Here is a 15,656-nt window from a genome sequence, read left to right as displayed (position 1 = left end):
AATACAGCTCCCACATAGAAAATGTGGCAGTTGTAAACTTCATGAGAGGTGGACTGGAAGCCCAGACTACATCTCTCAGCAACCGCTCTATGGCACTGGAAACCTGGATCCTGACTGGTTGTTGCAGTAACTGTGGCAAAATACGCTGCCATAGTCTGGGCAATGTCTCTCGGTCTGTGTGGAGAGTGCCATTATTCATTACAGCAGCTACGGGGCACCTTCCTCCTCTGCCAGAAATTCTCCTGATGGTCTCCCACACAATGAAACTTTTGGTGGAACGATTAATGGTGTTCAGGAACTTTTGCCACGACCTCTTCTTGCTCTCACAAATAATGCAACGACATCTTGCCCTCGCCACCCGAAAGGCTGCAAGATTCTCAGCAGTCGCCAGACACTGGAACCGAGGCAGAGCCGCACGCCTGGTCCTGATTGCAGAGCGGCATTTGGCACTCCACCAAGGGACAGATGGCCTCTTCTGGTGGCCTGTGGTCTGTGGAATGGTTGCTGCAGCAGCGTGGTGGACCGTTTTGGTAATATGATCCACCCACACCTCAACATTCGCACAGTGTTTGAACTGGGCCAACTGGCTATAAAATGTCCAGTCGGCTCCACGGAGCACCCATCGTGGTGGTTTCCTTTCGGGACCCATGCGATCTGGCAGGTGAATCCAGATTGGGAAATGATCACTGCCGTGCAAGTCAGCAACCACTTCCCAATGAGCACTCACGGCAAGAGCTGGAGAGCAAAGCACGAGATCAATGGCAGAGAACGACCCAGTCACCGGGCAGAAAGGTGTGGTCTGTCCTCCATTGAGCAAGTAGGCATAGGATGACAGGAGAAGCCTCTAAATTGCTCTACCCCTGGGACAGGTAATTGCAGAGGCCCAAAGCACATTGTGGGGAGTAAAATCACCACAAATAATGAATGGCTGGGGGAGCTGTGTTAGAAAGTCGGTGAGGGCCGCTTCATCAAGTGCATCATGTGGGGGCAAGCAAAGCGAACATACAGTCAATGGATGACGCACGTGCACGGACACAGCGACAGCCTGTAAAGTCATCGTAAGTGAGAAAGGCGAGGAGTGGTAGTCCGCCCTGATGAAAATACCTACGCCTCCTCTAGCTCTCTCTCCATGCAGGTCGTCCTTTTTGTGGAGTGTATAGCCTCGTAGCTCAGGAGAGTAAGAGGGATGGAAATAAGTCTCCTGGAGACAGAGACACAGTGGTCGACCCTGAGATAGTAGACCAAGGTCCTCCACATGCGTCCTGAACCCTTGCAAGTTCTACTGAAGTATGGGAGTCATCTATGATGGGGATAGCACCTTCGTCCTGTCTCTGATGGGGTGGGGAGACCAGAGCAGGTGGAGGGGCAGGCGTGGGGCGAGATGATTGCCCCACACATACATCGTATTCCATCAACTCTGGGGAAGAGTCAGATGAAGCCTCACGTAAAACATCTGCATGGTCAGACGGTTTACCACGGAATTTGACCCACTGTTGCTGCTGTACGTAAGCTTTCTGCGGTTTGGTGGGCTTTAGGGGAGCTGATGTACGAGTGGTAATGACTGTACTGGGCTTCGGAACATCCTCAGCTGTTGGAGACGCCAGGGGCTGTCCAAAGTTCGCCACTGTACCTTTGTCTGCCATTCGAGTAGGGGCTACTGGCTCTGAAACACTGGGTGCATTGCAAGTGCACTGACAGCCGCAGGTATTAGTGCCAACACTCACCACCTCTGTCTGCATTGAGGCATTGACTTTTGGAGTAGGCTTCTGAACCAGGGATGCAAAATATGTAGCAAATGTGGGAGCTTGCATCGACTTATAGATCTTCTTGGCCTCACCATAGGGGATACACTCAGTTGTTTTTATTTCCTGGACTTTGCGTTCCTCTAAAAATATTCGGCAGTCCTTACTCCAAACAGGGTGGTTCCCAGAGCAATTGATACATTTGGTTGGAGAGGAGCAACCAACTCCTTCATGAGCAGCCACAAGTCGCTTCGCCTTTACATGCCCAAAACACTGGCATTTAAAACAGCGCATTGGGGTCGGGAAATAGGGCCTCACACTAAGGCGAAGAAAGCCAGCTTTAACATGTTCAGGATGTTTCATGCTGCTGAAAGTCAGAATAAAGGAGTCGGATTTGACAAGATTGCCATCAACCCTTTTCATGATATATTGGACATCAACTGTACCTTCCGGAGCCCACTCACATTGCAGCTCTTCCTTGGGAATGTCAACTAGATCCCGGCATGTCACAACACCTTTCCTGTAGTTCAAGGTGCTGTGCAGTTCAGTGTCTATGGCATACTCCCAAGGCATTTAGCAGCTTGCAGGTTAGTTGCTTGCTGGGAAGTGGAAGTTGCCACTAGCAAGGTCTCATTACGTAAGCGCTTCACCGATTTTAAGGAGCCACAGATTCCCTACAAACGCTTGTGTATATAGAAGGGCAAAACCTTCTCGAAACTACCCTCCTTCCGTTTCACAATGAGAAACGGATTCGGATTACCAGAATGCATTCTGTTACCTAAGACTGGACTTGTCAAAGAAGTGCTGGAGTCAGGGGGACTGACTGCATGAGCCCTCTATAAGGACTGGGTGTTAGAACCTTCCAGTGGCCCACCCTTTCCACTGGGAAGAAGGAAAAGAGAATTTCGAAGGATCCATCTCGGTCCCACGAGCAGCTAGGGAACTAGAAGTACACCTAGACAGAGCCCCGCGTGCCTAAGTAAGCCTTATACAACTGAGGTGTGGCAGGTTCCCCAGAGGTTGCCTGCTGACAACTGTTCCACCTCAACAGCCATGCATCTCATCAGCGGGCAGCACACCTTTAGATTGAGGTGTTGTTTATAGAGATTTATTCCATCCTCGCGATACGGGCAGTCAAGCCGAGATCCCCATTCCCTGAGAGACACAACATTCCACCGTCGTGCCACACGGTGGTCGCTGAAGTATACTCAGAGCTTACGGTAACCGGGGACTGGCGGCGCTTACCAGTCCCCAGCTCAGGAACCCTGGGGTTGCCAAGCCCGTACCCAGCACCTGAATGCTAAGCCCCTGGGGGCGGGGCAGTATGTTACCACAGGTTGAGGCTGGGACAATTTCATGAAAATAATTCCCATCTGCACAGTTCAGAAAAGCTGGTGGAAGAGAGAAGAATCCACATGGCTCAGGTTGTGAAGCAGCCACTGAAATTAAGCATGTTGTGTTCAGCTGCATGTTGTGCTGAAGGGTGGTCCACTTTGCTCTTGGCCACAGTTTGGTGGTGGCCATTCATCCAGGTTGATAGCTGGTTGGTACCCATACCAATACAAAGAGCTGAGCACAAAACATGGATGCTTTCACAGGAGTTCCAGCCTCTGATGGGGCAGGATAAGCCTGTGAAAAGACTGGAATAGGATGTGCAGGGTGGGTGGATAGGGCATGTAGGTCCTCCACAGAGGACTGCAGCAAGGGATTGGGATTGGGAGTGGCATAGACAGAACACCACTTTAGGAGGGGTGGGAAGGATCTCGGGTAGGATGTCCCGCATATCAGAGCACGATGGTCGCTTATCAAAGCCTTCAAGAGGGATGTGGTTCAGTTGTTTTAGTCCAGGATGATACTGAGTGATGGAAGGGGCACTTCTTTTTAACAGGTTCTTGGGAGAGGGAGAAAGATATGGTGTGTGTAGAGATATGGCACGGGAAATCTGTTTGCTGTCTACATCTGTGTAATCCCTGTCTGTGAAGGCCTTTGTGAGACCTTCAGCCTACTGGGTATTGAACCTGCTGCCATTGAAGAACTATTGATATGTAGCAGTCTTTTAGTTGCACCTATCTGCAACTCAACAATTTGTCTTTACAGAGAGTAGCAATCTTTTCTGTAATTGTTAATATTCCAACCTGTATTTTCCATTGTTTCATTGAACTAATGGTTATGTTTGTGAAGATCCTATCACTACTTAGATGACAGAAAGTTAATTAAAGATCAGTGCTCTGCCCCATGACCAACTGCTACAGCTTTAACAGGTAGGATTCACCAGCTGGTGCTAACTGTAGCATACTAGTTTTGGCAGGAGTCATTTTTCACTCAATGTACTTTACACATGGATAAAAGCATCATATCATTTGGTTGCTCTCTCTTTCGTGTAATTTAAGAGTGATCCTGGTGCAACATCTGGGTTGTTTGTGGAATCAAAACTCATCCCTAAACTGACAGGCATGAGTTTTAGCTGCTCTTAAATTAACTTTCTGTCATCAAAGTGATGATAGAATGTACACAAAGCTAACAGTTACTTTAACAGAGCAATGGAAAACACAGGTTGGAATATTAACAAATACAGAAAAGATAGACTGCTACTCTAGTATTGTGAAGAAGAGAAATTGTCGCAACTAGGAAGAAAGGAGTGGCAGAGACTGTAAAAATTGTTGGTAAACACGGAAATGAGGCAGAGAAAGAGGTAAAGTCACTCATGCTATAGCTAACCATCTGGTTTATCAAAGGAAATTACACAAAAATTTACTAAACTGCTGTGCTATGTAACCTAAAGTCTCCACATGCACACTGCTGCACATTCAATTATGTTCTAATCATATTCTCATATTTATCAGGTCCTGCTGGACAGCTGCTACCAGTGTTTTGAGTGAGTTGACCTTACATACAGACATTCCTGTTTGTATTAATATGTCCAAATTCACTTATATCAGTGGATTTCCCCTTTTACAGCCCGTATCAATCTTACAACGTTTTCTCGCATTCTTGTATATGGCTTCTTTCCCTACTGAATCAGGCAGCTCCAACACCAGCTCGCAGTATTCATTCTTGTTGCTCGCAGGGTTCAAAATGTTTTGCATCATCAATGTAGTATACACATTCATTCACAAAGAATATCTACAGAACCAATAGAATACACATACACGTAAGTACATGCACAAGCCTGTCAACATTGTCCTGCCTAATTGTGCCAGCACTGTAGACTGACAGGGCTGAAGAATTGTGTCAGGTTGATTGGGAAAGGGGTCCAGGAGAAGAGAGAGGGATTGGGGGAAAGATGCTCGACTGATGGAAGGGAGTGTCAATAAGGGCATGGGATACGAATGCGGAATCGATGAGTTTGTTTGGTCCAAGGCAAGGAAAGTTGTGCTCAGCACATAATAATTTGGAAAAAGGGCTTAGGAGATGAGGTAGAACAGAGGATGAGAGAGGCTGTGTGCAAGATGAGTGAGATTACGATCTTGGGGGAGAGGCACTGGTGGGCATTGTGTAGGGACTAAAGGCAACTGGGCCCAGGAGGATTAAGGTACTGAATGATGTGTTGGAAGGACAATTCCCATTAGAAAAGCTGATGTTGACCATAAGGATCCAGATGGCAAGGTTGGAAAATAGCCACTGAAATCAAGCATGCTGTGTACAGCAGTGTTTTCACCACTGATTGGTCAGCTCTGGTCTCTGTCACAGTTTGGCAATGGTAATTCATACAGGTGGTCTGCTTGTTCATAGTTGTGCCCACATAGATTGCTGTAGTGAAGCTACAGCAGAACAAGCATATATGATATGACAGCTTTCACATGTGGCCCTGCTTCTGACAGGATAGGATACACCTGTGATGGGACTCAAGTTGGATGTGCTGTGTGGGTGCATCAGACAGGACTCCCACAGGGGTAAGCCGCATGTGGCAAGGGGTTAGGATTAGGTGGGTTGTAAGGGTGGACTAAGATTCATGACAGATTTGATGGGCACGGGTATACCACTTTGGGAAGGATGGGAAGAAGTGTGGGTAGGTTGTTAATTCTTCTTGAGCCCATGAATGAAAGTAGTCTGAAGCCCTGGTGAAGTACAGAGTGATTATAAATTAGTTATACAAAAATAACCCTTAATTATGAAAAGTGTCAACAACTTACAGAAATGTTTGATACAGCACTGAATGCAGCATATATTCAACTTTTATTTCTACCCAACACTGGTAGTTTCTGATGTTCCTCCAAGGTGGCATGCATGTACGAGTTATTCGAACAGTCATCATAGAGTTGTATAATGGAGTAGAGCACAGACAGTGTAGTTTATAGTTTTATGAAACCAAATCTGCTATTACAGTTCAGAATCAATGAGGACTATATAGTGATGAGTCAAAACTTCAATGGCAAACTGTTATTAACTGGTAAAACTGTTTTACTGAAACTGGTTTTACATCACTCAGGATACGATGTCAAGATCAGCCAACAGTCCCTGACAACAACTGAATAAGTTTGGCAGTCTTACATTAAATGCCTGGGGAAATCAAAGAGGAATGCCAGTTTAGAATTGAATATGCCTAGTTTTACTATGCAGAAGGTATTATGGGAATTCCTGTCATTCAGATCCTACAAACTGGAAATGTTGCAAGCTTTAAGACAAACTACAAAGAAAAACAAGATGAGTTTTGTGTAGAAATGTTTAACAAAATGCACACTGAAGATGATGTTCTTAATAAAATTGTGTTCAGTGGCAATGCCAGCTTTTGTTACTGCAGTAGAGCGAAGCAGCATAATGTTCGGATATGGGCTGAGCAGAACGTAATGGAACATGTACAGGACTCACTTAAGGTAAATTTTTCTTGTGCAGTATGATGCAATATAATTTATGTTTCTTTTTTTTTTTTGTTAAGTAAACTTTCCTAGAATATCACACCTGGATATGCTTGAACATTATCTAATGCCTCAATTACAGCAGGATTTTATTTTCTGGAAGATAGTGTGCCACCACATTATCATGACCAAGCTGTGACATGTGTCCATAGTAATGAGCTGACTTGGACTGGACTTTGTGGAACAATATTCTGGTCACCATGATCACCTGATTTAACCCCACTTGGTGCATGGGGCTATATTAAAGACAGAATTTTCATGCCTCCACTTCTGGGAACATCGATAATCGCGACAATGGATAACATGAAGAGTTCTCACCACACATCAGGATTTGCTTCATAGTATTTGGCGGGAAAGTGAGTACATATGGGACATTCATCAGGTTACAAAAGTTAACCACAATGAACATTTGTAAATAAAACTTGAAGACATACTGCATTCAGTGCTGTATCAGACATTTCTGTAAGTTATTTAGTTTTCCACAATTAAAGGGTACTTCCTCATAACTAATTTACTGTATACATCCAAGTGGTACATATAATGATAAAATTTATTGTGGATTAAATGACTAACTGCAGTCAAGAGCTAAAGACACATACAGGTCAAATTGCTACAAATCATATGAGCATTAAGATGAAAGAGGAAAGACAAAAAGAAGAGAAGTCTGTGGATAGAATGGGGAAACATGAGCACTATGACACAATCAGATGACGGGCAAGATAAAATTGTCATGCTAGTTGTTTCCCGAGTTCAGAAGAATTGATATTAAGATCTAACATAGACAAATGGTGAAAGTATTAGCAGGATCTCTATTGGAACTTGTGGGTTGCATAGCTGTCCTGGCAATTGTATATTGCACTTAGTGGGGCAAGTTTGCCTGTAGTAATTTGAACTAAGAGGTTATAGTGGTCATACCAATTTCAAAAGCTCGATTAAACTTTCGGACTACTTGATGAACACATGGTTTGTCCTATTCTTAATTACTATGTTATTGTAGCATTTGCACAAACACAATGCAAATGGGAGATTTTATAACAGATATGTTCACAAAGTACAATGGTTTTGTATGGTTAATATATTAATTATTGCATTTCAGTGAATGACTGAAGTTTTTCTGGAAATTTAAGATGTATTTTTGACTGTGTCATCCTTATTTCATTGTGTGACTTCAAAATGTAATATTCTTTGCACAGCAGTTCAAAGATTCTGGTCCAGCATGATATTGTGAAATAGCATAAAAATGTTTTCTGATTTGGGTGAAATGCTAACTGGAGTTATGTGTTATCTCTTGAGAAATATGCCTGTTAGCTCACCTCCACTGTTCTCGATTGTAGTTGTAGGTTCCACAGTCATAGATGCATCTTGTTTCTTGTTGAGAAGGATGTTCTTGTGACCAGTCCATACTATATGTACGTTCAGGACTTGTGCCTGAAACATTCAGTAACACTTATTGTTTTTCTTCATTTCATTTTGATGAAAGTATCAAATTAAGTTCTTGAAGAAATGAGGCATCAAACAATAAACAAGATAAAGTTTCCTAAATATTCCCTCTTTACCGAGAGGAATCGACACCATGGATGTCAATGACTTATCTAATCCATGTACTACAAACAAGAAAACTAAACAAATAAATGTAAGAATATTGTGAAAAGGATAGTCTCTCTCTCTCTCTCACACACACAAACACACACACATATGAAACCAGTCATGTGATCTACAAGCTAAGCTGCAACCACTGTGCTGCATTCTACATGGGCATAACAACCAACAAGCTGTCTGACCACAAGAATGGCCACTGACAAACTGTGGCCAAGAAACAAGTGACCACCCTGTTGCTGAGCATGCCACCCAACAACATTCTTCATCTCAGTGACTGATCTGGATCCTCCCCAGCAACACCAGCTTTTCTGAACTGCACAGGTGGGAACTCTCCCTAAGATATATCCTATGTTCCCATAACCCTCCCAGCTTCAACCTTCATTAGTCATTCTCCTTACCCATTTCCTGTTCCCATTCCGGAACAGCACAGCCCTCTGTTCTACCAACACACCCAGTCTTTTTACTACTCTCCTTTACCACTACCCCCTGCTGCCCCCTTCTGTCTAACCTCCCAACAGCACCTCTCTTCACACCCCTCTCTCCACCTCACCCCTCTACGCTCCCATGAGCAGCACTTACTGATATAAATATTTTTTTTTTCTTTTTGGACAGATTTTTTTCTTTTTGGACAGAGGCCTTCTCAGAGGAGAGCTCATTTTGTGACAGTCTTTTTGCTGTGCCTATTTGCAACTCAGCATCTCCGCCATATGGTTAGTGAATAAAATGTAAATGTCATGCGACTAGGGCCTCCCATCAGGTAGACCATTCTCCGGGTGCAAGTCTTTCGATTTTACGCCACTTCAGTGACTTGTGCATCAATGGGAATGAAATGATGATGGTTAGGACAACAAAACATCCAGTCCCTGAGTGGAGAAAATGTCAGATCCAGCTGGGAATCAAACCTGGGCCCTTAGGAATGACATTGTCACACTGATCACTCATCTACTGCGGGCGGACTATATAGTTACTAGCAACATTCCTTTTCATAATATTGTTGCATTCCATCCTGGGTTTTCCATTGTTTAAAACAAATAAATGTCTTAGGTATGTATGAAATAATATTTAGGCCTACATTCTATCCCAGGTCCTGGGAAAGATGAATTCAAAAATATTTATATAAAATTGCTGATCAGCAGCAGCACCACCACAATTTTAATAGCTGTGTTTGATTGCTTTTGAAACTAATCTCCTTCATGGGTAAAATCAATGGATAGTTTTCCCCCAAAGCAATTTTCATGATGTTTCCACATAATAAGGGGGAATTATAATCCGAAGATAGTCTGCAGTCCTAGCCAAAAAATCAGAATGAATTTTTTTTATAATAATTCATAATTATTTATCAGTAAAAGAAACATTGAAAGATCATTTATGTAATGCTTGAGAAGAAAAACTGAGTGTAAGAATGGAACATCCATTTTAATAACATCAACAATTTAGAAACTTGTGTTACAGCAGGCAGAGTTAAGTTTTAGTAAGCAGTCATAGAGGTGATAGAGTTTGTGCTTACATTTTGAACTGGGCCGATAAGTCAATAGTGCCAATGATGAAAATAAAAATCACAAGATGCTGAATGATGTGGTTCTCAGTATCCTCACTGCATATGAACTAAATATTTAGGGCAAGTACAGTCTTTTCCCATAAGCAATCTTCTTGGCAAAAATGACCCATGGACACATATCAGAGACTTCAGAGACAGTCTGGCAATGAAAACACAGGCAATGGTTCCCTTTTGATGTACTAAAATGCATTCAGAATCACACATGAGAGTATGCACATCTACGTGCATCTTCATTCCCTTTGATCACATTTAAATAAAACAATAGTACAGTTACAGGATACTAAATAAAATGAGAATTGCCTGGAAAAAGTTCTGAAAGTATTCTCTAGTTGCTGGACCACTACTCAGAATACACAAAGAGCCAACCACTGTGAGAACAAGTAAATTTTAGTGAGCAGTAATATACATTGGTATTAAAAATACTCAAATAAAAAGCCAAGCCCGAGTTTAAAAATAGGTATTAACCAAGAAATTAATATTCGAGCAGAACTGTAAAATTATGATTCAGATAGTTGTGGCTGGCTTGATCCATTGACCAAAAGTGAATGATCCAGTCACTCTGAAACACATTAAAATACCGTCCCAGTAATCTGTATGGGATTCTTGATAATACATAAATCTTCAGACCTTTTTCACAATCTTTGTTACCAAACACACGGAGCAAATTACTATATAAAAAAATTCAAGTGTCCTTGTCAGAATCTAAAATGCAATCACATAAGATGTGGCACACTGAAACAGGTGCACCACGATCTCCGCAAAGAGATGTGATGAAGTGCCTGCGTGTCAGAGGGCAGTGCCCTAATTTAAGGCCACTTCTTCCTCTGCGTGTTTGGAACTATGTTTACCATGCCAAAACTGTAGGCTTCACTGGTTTTAATTTTTTAATTTGTGCGTCTAGCAACACATTCCCCTGCACATATGTAACTCATCTCCCCAACAATGAGATAACAGCATTCCAGGAAATGGCAAAGTTACTTTCTTCGAATGTGTCTCTTGTTGCCGAGTCAGCTTGCTCCTTTCCCATGATTCTTATTTGTAATGATTCTCAGCAAAATGACATTCCCACTCTTGATGCTGTAGTATGTGAATAGCATCTTGTATGTTTTGGTCTATTTTGTCTGATAAGAAATGAGACGGTTCTCCACAGAATAAGTAAAAATAAGAAAATGTGGGTGACATTGCCTAGAAGAAAGGACAGTCTGATATGACGTGTATTAAGACATCCGTGATATTAGAGGGAGCTGAAAAGAATAAAAACTGGACAGGATGACTGGAATAAAGGGTGGTCCATTGATTGTGAAGGGGCTAAATATCTCACGAAATAAGCCTCAAACGAAAAAACTACGAAGAACGAAACTTGTCTAGCTTGAAGGTAGAAACCAGATGGCGCTATGGTTGGCCCGCTAGATGGCACTGCCATAGGTCAAACGGATATCTACTGCATTTTTTAAAATAGGAACCCCCATTTTTTATTACATATTCATGTAGTACGTAAAGAAATATGAATGTTTTAGTTGGACCACATTTTTTGCTTTGTGATAGATGGCGCTGTAATAGTCACAAACATACGGCTCACAATTTTAGACGAACAGTTGGTAACAGGTAGGTTTTTTTAAATTAAAATACAGAATATAGGTACATTTGAACATTTTATTTCAGTCGTTCCAATGTGATACAAGTACCTTTGTGAACTTATCATTTCTGAGAATGCCTGCTGTTACAGTGTGATTACCTGTAAATACCACATTAATACAATAAATGCTCAAACTGATGTCCATCAACTCAATGCATTTGGCAATACATGTAATGACATTCCTCTCAACAGCAAGTACTTTGCCTTCCGTAATGTTCGCATATGCATTGACAATGTGCTGACGCATGTTGTCAAGCATTGTCGGTGCATCACGATAGCAAATATCCTTCAGCTTTCCCCACAGAAAGAAATCCGGGGACATCAGATCCGGTGAACGTGCAGGCCATGGTATGGTGCTTCAATGACCAATCCACCTGTCATGAAATATGCTATTCAATACTGCTTCAAGCGCACGCGAGCTATGTGCCTGACATCCATCATGTTGGAAGTACATCGCCATTCTGTCATGCAATGAAACATCGGTAGAACATTATGTAGGAAATCAGCATACATTGCACCATTTAGATTGCCATCGATAAAATGGGGGCCAATATACTTCCTCCCATACTGCCGCACCATACATTAAGCCGCCAAGGTCGCTGATGTTCCACTTGTTGCTACCATCGTGGATTTTCTGTTGCCCAATAGTGAATATTATGCAAATTTACGTTATCGCTGTTGGTGAATGATGCTTTGTCGCTACATAGAACGCATGCAAAGAAATCTGTCATTGTCCCGTAATTTCTCTTGTGCCCAGTGGCAGAACTGTACATGAGGTTCAATGTCATTGCCATGCAATTGCTGGTGCAATCAATGTTGATGTAGCATTCTCAAAGCCAAACGTTTTTGAGATTCCCGAGTCTAGCGCAGTTGGTCTGCTACTGATGTGCAGATTAGCCACGACAGCAGCTAAAACACCTACTTGGGCATCATCGTTTGTTGCAGGTCGTGGTTGATGTTTCAGAGGTGGCTGAACACTTTCTGTTTCCTTAAATAATGTAACTATCTGGCGAACGGTCCGGACACTTTGATGATGTCATCCAGGATACCGAGTAGTATACATAGCACATGCCCGTTGGGCATTTTGATCACAATAGCCATACATCAACACAATATCGACCTTTTCCACAATTGGTAAAAGGTTCATTTCAACACGGGTAATGTATCATGAAGCAAATACCACCCACACTGGTAGAATGTCACATGATACCACATACTTATACATTTGTGACTATTACAGCTCCCTCTATCATGAATTGAAAAATGTGGTCCAACTAAAACATTGATATTTCTTTACGTACTACATGAAAATGTAATAAAAATTGGGGGTTACTATTTTTTAAAAATGCAGTAGATATCCGTTTGACCTATGGCAGTGCCATCTAGCGGACCAACCATAGCGCCATCTGGTTTCTACCTTCAAGCTAAACAAGTTTCATTCTTTGTAGTTTTTTCATTGGATGCTTATTTTGGGAGATATTTGGCCTGGTCACTATCAATGGATCACCCTGTATAAACAAAACTAATAATCTACAACATTGGGTGTGTAATTGAACTGGTCAATGGGCCTTCTTTTGAGATGTATGGAAGTATCTGATACATACAAGAAATTCACAAAATGTTCTAGTAAAGCATAAGTGGTAATTTCACATTTGATATATAAGTTGCACTTATTTAAAAATTTAGTCATGACATAACTTATGACTAATACAATGTTTCTGTTATTGTTTTGAAAGATAAAAAAAAATTGTTAATGCTAATTACTAACCATTTATAAATTCTTGTGAATGTGAACAATCAATATTTAAACATTATCATCTTTGAACTCTAGGATTTGCATCTTTGGTCATTCTTTTATCATCTTTGTACTTGTTGGAAGTAAGTTGAGGTTATATTAATTGAAGGGAAAGGAGGACAATATGAAATGTTACAAATTACTATATGAGAAAAAAACACAATAAAGAGACAGAAGGCTAAATTTGAAACTCACAGTGTTTTGATCTAAGTTATTACCCCGATCAAGCTTCCTAGATGAGAAACTGCCCTTTCAGAAAGGCATGTTCTTCAGTAGGACATGTTTCTGACAAGGAGCTACAAGTAGCGTATGAGTGAAACAATGTTTATTATTTGATCTTACTTCCCACTTAATGGGTGTTTTCTACTAGCATAGCAATAACTAAAAAGTGCACTCATCTTAAACAACATCTACAGTGATTTCTCAGCTTTGAACATTTAGTTGTTTTTCCATGATAATGGAGGAGATAGTCTTAATAGGTGTAGGTGTGATTGGTATGGGAAATTAAATCATGGAAGGCTGCATGAAACCAATTAGACAACTGATTGTCTCCTGAGCCACCAGTTAAAAACGAAACACAAAAGAGACCATTAGCAAACTTCGTGTTGGAAACTGGGTTGTAGTAAGGATACTGCTCCCAAGACTTCCTCTCACACATCACTAAAATACAAATGCAGACCATCTCTTAATATGTAGTGGAAGTCATGGCTGGATGGCCATCATCTGTGATGATGGCACAGACAGCTCTCAAATCTTGAGGACTGTATTCAAAATGATGTGGTTTGAAAACTGAAGATTTTATTCAGAGCACCAGTTATGTGATAGCTCTTACAGTGACTTACACCAACATTTCTGGGAATCACACCCCAATTCTTTGAAGAATCAAATTCCCAGCTACAAAACTGCTTTGGACTTTGGTTTGCTTTACAAATGAGTTAATGTGTCAAGTATTTCACATTCAGATGTAAGCAAGAAAATTTTTTCAAAAAGTTTGAAATTATGTTTAAAATTTATTGAAAGTCATAAGGATCTGTCATTATAAAACACTGGAGGAGTATAGCCTGTTTAATTTGTCTGTTTTAAGCAAAAGCTAGTTTTCTCACATATTGATGTTTATGGCATATTTTCTAAACTAGTTAGTGGTGATGCCGAGTCGCAATAGGCACAACAAAAAGATTCACACAATTAAAGCTTTCGGTCATTAAGGCCTTTGTCAGCAGTAGACACACATACACACACGCACACTCATGCAAACACAACTTGCACACACGTCTGCAGCCTCAGAGAACTGAAACCACACTGCAAGCAGCAAGTGCATGATGGGAGTGGCTAATGGGTGGTGGTAAGGAGGAGGCTGGAGCCGGCAGGGAGAAGGATAGTGTGGTGGGAGTGGCAGGCAGTAATGTGTTGCAGTTTAGACAAGGGCAGGAGTGAAGGTGCAGAGGGGGGGGGGAGGTGATAAGCAGTGGAAAGGAGAGAAATAAAAAGATGTGGTATGGTGGTAAAATGACGGCTGTGTAGTGCTGGAATGGGAACAGAGAGGGGGCTGGGTGGTTGAGGACAGTGACTAATGAAGGTTGAGACCAGGAGGGTAACAGGAACGTAGGCTGTATTGCAGTGCAATTCAGAAAAGCTGGTGTTGGTGGGAAGGATCCATATGGCACAGGCTGTGAAGCCGTCATTGAGATGAGGGATATCATGTTTGGCAGCATGTTGAGCAACAAGGTGGTCCACTTGTTTTCTGGTCACAGTTTATCAGTGGCCATTCATGCGGACAGACAACTTGTTGGGATAGAATGCAGAACAGTGGTTGCAGCTTAGCTTGTAAATCACATGACTGGTTTCACAGGTAACCCTGCCTTTGATGGGATAGGTGATGTTAGTGACTGAACTGGAATAGGTGGTGGTAGGAGGATGTACGGGACACGTCTTGCATCTAGGTCTATTACAGGGGTATGAGCCATGAGGTAAGGGACTGGGAGCAGGAGCTGTGTAAGGATGGACGAGTATATTGGGTAGGTTCAGTGGATGGCGGAATACTACGGTAGGAGGAGTCGGTAGTATAGTGGGCAGGACATTTCTCATTTCAGAGCATGACAAGAGGTAATCGAAACCCAGGTGGAGAATATAATTCAGTTGCTCCAGTCCCGGATGGTACTGAGATACGAGGGGAATGCTCCTCTGTGTTACATTCCATCCAGGATTTTCCATTGTTTGATTTGTGAAGTAGGTGTCATATATTGATATAATTTTCCAAATACATCTATTGACACAAATGTATATTGTCTGAAAAACTTGTGAACTGAGTTAGTAGTTAAGAAGTTATGAATTAAAATCTCATGCTTGACTCTGAAGTTTTACTGTATGAACAGCAAAAATGTAGGAAGTGATGAACTTTTTTCCTTCCATATTTTGTGAGGGATGTCAGTGAGAATTTTTTTTTGTAAATACATGAATGTGTAACATTTGT

General features: G+C 41.8%; 1 protein-coding gene across 3 annotated transcripts in view; it reads right to left on the bottom strand.

The window, feature by feature from the left end:
- Positions 1–15,656, bottom strand: part of LOC126291833 (uncharacterized) — a 272,033-nt gene that overhangs the window by 172,426 nt on the left and 83,951 nt on the right. For all 3 annotated transcript variants that reach the window (XM_049985544.1, XM_049985545.1, XM_049985546.1), the window contains exon 2: positions 7,912–8,026. In XM_049985544.1, coding sequence (XP_049841501.1) covers positions 7,912–8,026 — 115 coding nt within the window. The remainder of the gene's footprint in view (positions 1–7,911; positions 8,027–15,656) is intronic.

The sequence above is a fragment of the Schistocerca gregaria genome, chromosome 9 (genome assembly GCF_023897955.1).
Source record: "Schistocerca gregaria isolate iqSchGreg1 chromosome 9, iqSchGreg1.2, whole genome shotgun sequence".
Taxonomy (NCBI): Eukaryota; Metazoa; Arthropoda; class Insecta; order Orthoptera; family Acrididae; genus Schistocerca; species Schistocerca gregaria.
The sequence above is the reverse complement of the archived record's forward strand: the minus strand, read 5'-3'. Positions and strand labels throughout refer to the sequence as shown.